Source organism: Cyprinodon variegatus, unplaced genomic scaffold, assembly GCF_000732505.1.
Source record: "Cyprinodon variegatus isolate N-32 unplaced genomic scaffold, C_variegatus-1.0 Scaffold1131, whole genome shotgun sequence".
Classification (NCBI taxonomy): Eukaryota; Metazoa; Chordata; class Actinopteri; order Cyprinodontiformes; family Cyprinodontidae; genus Cyprinodon; species Cyprinodon variegatus.
In genome coordinates this window covers 238,137-240,931 of record NW_015151584.1, presented here as the reverse complement: position 1 = coordinate 240,931, position 2,795 = coordinate 238,137, and the positions used below count along the sequence as shown (strand labels likewise).

Here is a 2,795-nt window from a genome sequence, read left to right as displayed (position 1 = left end):
CTTGGTTTTAAAACTTTTAACCAGCCTGGATTTCCAATGAATCCCACGTCAGCTTTAACCTCCCAAAGATTTGAATTCTGTGCAGTGAGATCTGGCATCATTTAAAGCTTGGAGATACTTTGTTGTTTGGACACCTAAAGATAAATAAAGTTAAAACACTGCATCAGTCCCTAAGGAGAGGAATTAATGAAACGTTGGCGATTAAAGAGGCGACAGGCCGGAGTGGTGAGTCAGCTTTGCTACAACTTTAATCCAAAACATTTCTCTGCATATATTCAATAACATCATTTTCTCTACAACAGATCTGCCTCTCTTCACTCTAAACAATTCAAACAAAAATAATTCTAGTCGCACATCATTCATTAACCTTTTATTTTACAATTCTCTGAACCTTTAGTGTTTTTCCTCTTTAAACATCAGGAATATTTGTTCGCTGTCTTTTATTATTAGAATCATGTTTTATTTTCGACACTGAGACGAGACAGAAAATACAGACGGTGACAAATGCTGCTGCCGCCCCCCCCCACCCCATAAAAGCTCAGAAATGTAAGGTTCTGCTTAGAACATAATTGAAAGGCTCTGAGGCGCCGAGTGTTAAGAGTCGGAGGATGAGAACATCAGCAGATTTTACGTCCCGTTTGGGACGGTTTACGGTCTGGAGATAAAAAACAAAGCGATGGGATGAATCAGAAGAAGCAGATAAAGGAGGAAAGAGATGAGATGAAGGTTTTAGAGCAGCCGGGGCTCATGGGTCGGCTTAAACTGGCAGGAATACGATTATTGCTTCAAAACAAACCGAGTTCCCTTTTTCAGATCTTCTGTAATCTGCAGCTTCACGGCGTCGGTTCTTCTCAGGTTCCTGCTCCGCGATGAAGAACAAACTCTGAGGAATTCTACTCTGATCTGTGGGACCTTCTGTCCTTTTAAAAAGCCGATCAGGATTTTCTGTTTGGTTCTGCTGTAGAGGAGCAGAACATTTGCTGGTTTGATCATTTTACCTTCAGGATCAAGTTTATCACCGAGGAGAAGCTGATGTCTGTGGACAGATGTGACCCGACTCTTAACGCCGGCGGCCTCCCGCATGTTTGTGGTCGATTCCTTGGATTTGGTTTGTTACATAAGAGGCACTTAACCCCCCCTCACCCGCCCCACCACCGAATAACTGAAGGAATCTGAGTTTTAATCATTTGGCTTCAGAGTTTCTTTGCAAACCAAGAGAGGAGATGGAAGCAGAGCAGGACTTCACTTCCCAGCAGCTTCTGGATCTGGTCCGCTACGTGGCGGCGCCCTCAGCCCACCCGCCTCAGGCCCGCTAGTGTTAGAGGTCGGATCATTGGAGTGAGGAAATAACGTCAGCTGAAGTTTTCTCTATAAATACATGGAAAAGCGAAGAACTGAAGGTGATGAAGATCCTCCTGAGTGCAGCCAGGCTGCGTGAAAGGTTCCCCTCTGCTGCATCAACTCCAGCCTTTTTAAATTTAATAACCAGGAAGCTCAGCCACCCCCCCCCCACCATCACCCAGACAGAGCAGAGAATAAAAATGACAAAACTCCCAAAAAATAAACCAGGAAGTATCCAAGTCCAGCAGGAACCGCGACCGTTCCCACTACAATATGTACAAACAGGCTTTTTACAAATAAGAGAGCCGCCATCCTCGCCTCAGGCGGAGCCGCCATCCTCGCCTCAGGCGGAGCCGCCNTCCTCGCCTCAGGCGGAGCCGCCATCCTCGCCTCAGGCGGAGCCGCTCTTAGGCAGGTTGGGGTAGAGGAAAGCTGCTGTCACGGCGACCATCGCTGCGATGACCGGCATCCAGGGGCTCCAGCCGCTCTGTCCAATACAAAAAGAAAATAAAGAATTAAGGAAGTCGGGTTAGTCTGCAGAACCGGGGAGAACCAAGCAGAACCGGGGAGAACCAAGCAGAACCGGGGAGAACCAAGCAGAACCGGGGAGAACCAAGCAGAACCAGGGAGAACCAAGCAGAACCGGGGAGAACCAAGCAGAACCGGGGAGAACCAAGCAGAACCGGGGAGACCCCAGTTTCCTGCAGGAAAGGAAAGGAAGGAGAGGAGGAAAAGATGAAGCAGGGAAAATGAGTCCAAAAGATGATGGCGTTCTTTTGGGTCAGCTCTGAGCCCACAAACAAAACTAGAACCAGCAGCAGCTTTCTAGTTGAGGTTTGGACGGATCCTCAGCTTTTAGCATCCAGGGAGGCAATCAGGATGCACGGCTGAACCAGTCCGGATCGCCCTCACTCCACCGCCTTACCTCTCTGGTTCTCTCCTCTCTGGGTTCCCTGTCGTGACCTTTGACCTCCTAAATCAGGTCTGTTCAGGCTGAAGATGAGCTCTAAGCTTCCTGCCTTGACATTAGGCTAAAAGTGGCAGCCATCTTTAATGGTTTTAAACTGTTCATGTCGAGCTGGAGACGGGGGGGCCCAGAAGAACTGACTGGTTTCTCCCAGACAGGATTTGGGTCTGAGCAGAACTTTGGAGTCGGTTAGAAAGCAGCTTCGGGTCGGATGAACTCTACTTTTATCTCCATCTTTGTTACACAGACCCGCAGGGTTAACAGTAATCCAACCACTTTAGGTCATCGTATTTAAATCATCATCCTCAGACCAGTTCAGACATAAAGACTTTTATCTGTAGGGTATTTATGCCACTAGATGGCCACAGTGAGCATGAAGCTGTGAGGAAATTAATCATTTTCATTAATCTGACCCTGACCATTGAATCCTGCGGAAGAGGATTAAGGCCACTGGAAAAAAAAAAAAATTAACTGATTTTTAAAATTT

At 47.2% G+C, this 2,795-nt stretch overlaps 1 protein-coding gene across 1 annotated transcript in view; it reads right to left on the bottom strand.

Moving 5' to 3' along the window:
• Nucleotides 1-230: 230 nt before the first annotated feature.
• The window catches only part of slmap (sarcolemma associated protein), an 88,120-nt gene continuing 85,555 nt past the window's right edge, over nt 231-2,795 (bottom strand). The window contains exon 20 of the mRNA XM_015400666.1: nt 231-1,828. Within this exon, the coding sequence (XP_015256152.1) occupies nt 1,733-1,828 (96 nt within the window). The 3' untranslated portion in view covers nt 231-1,732. The remainder of the gene's footprint in view (nt 1,829-2,795) is intronic.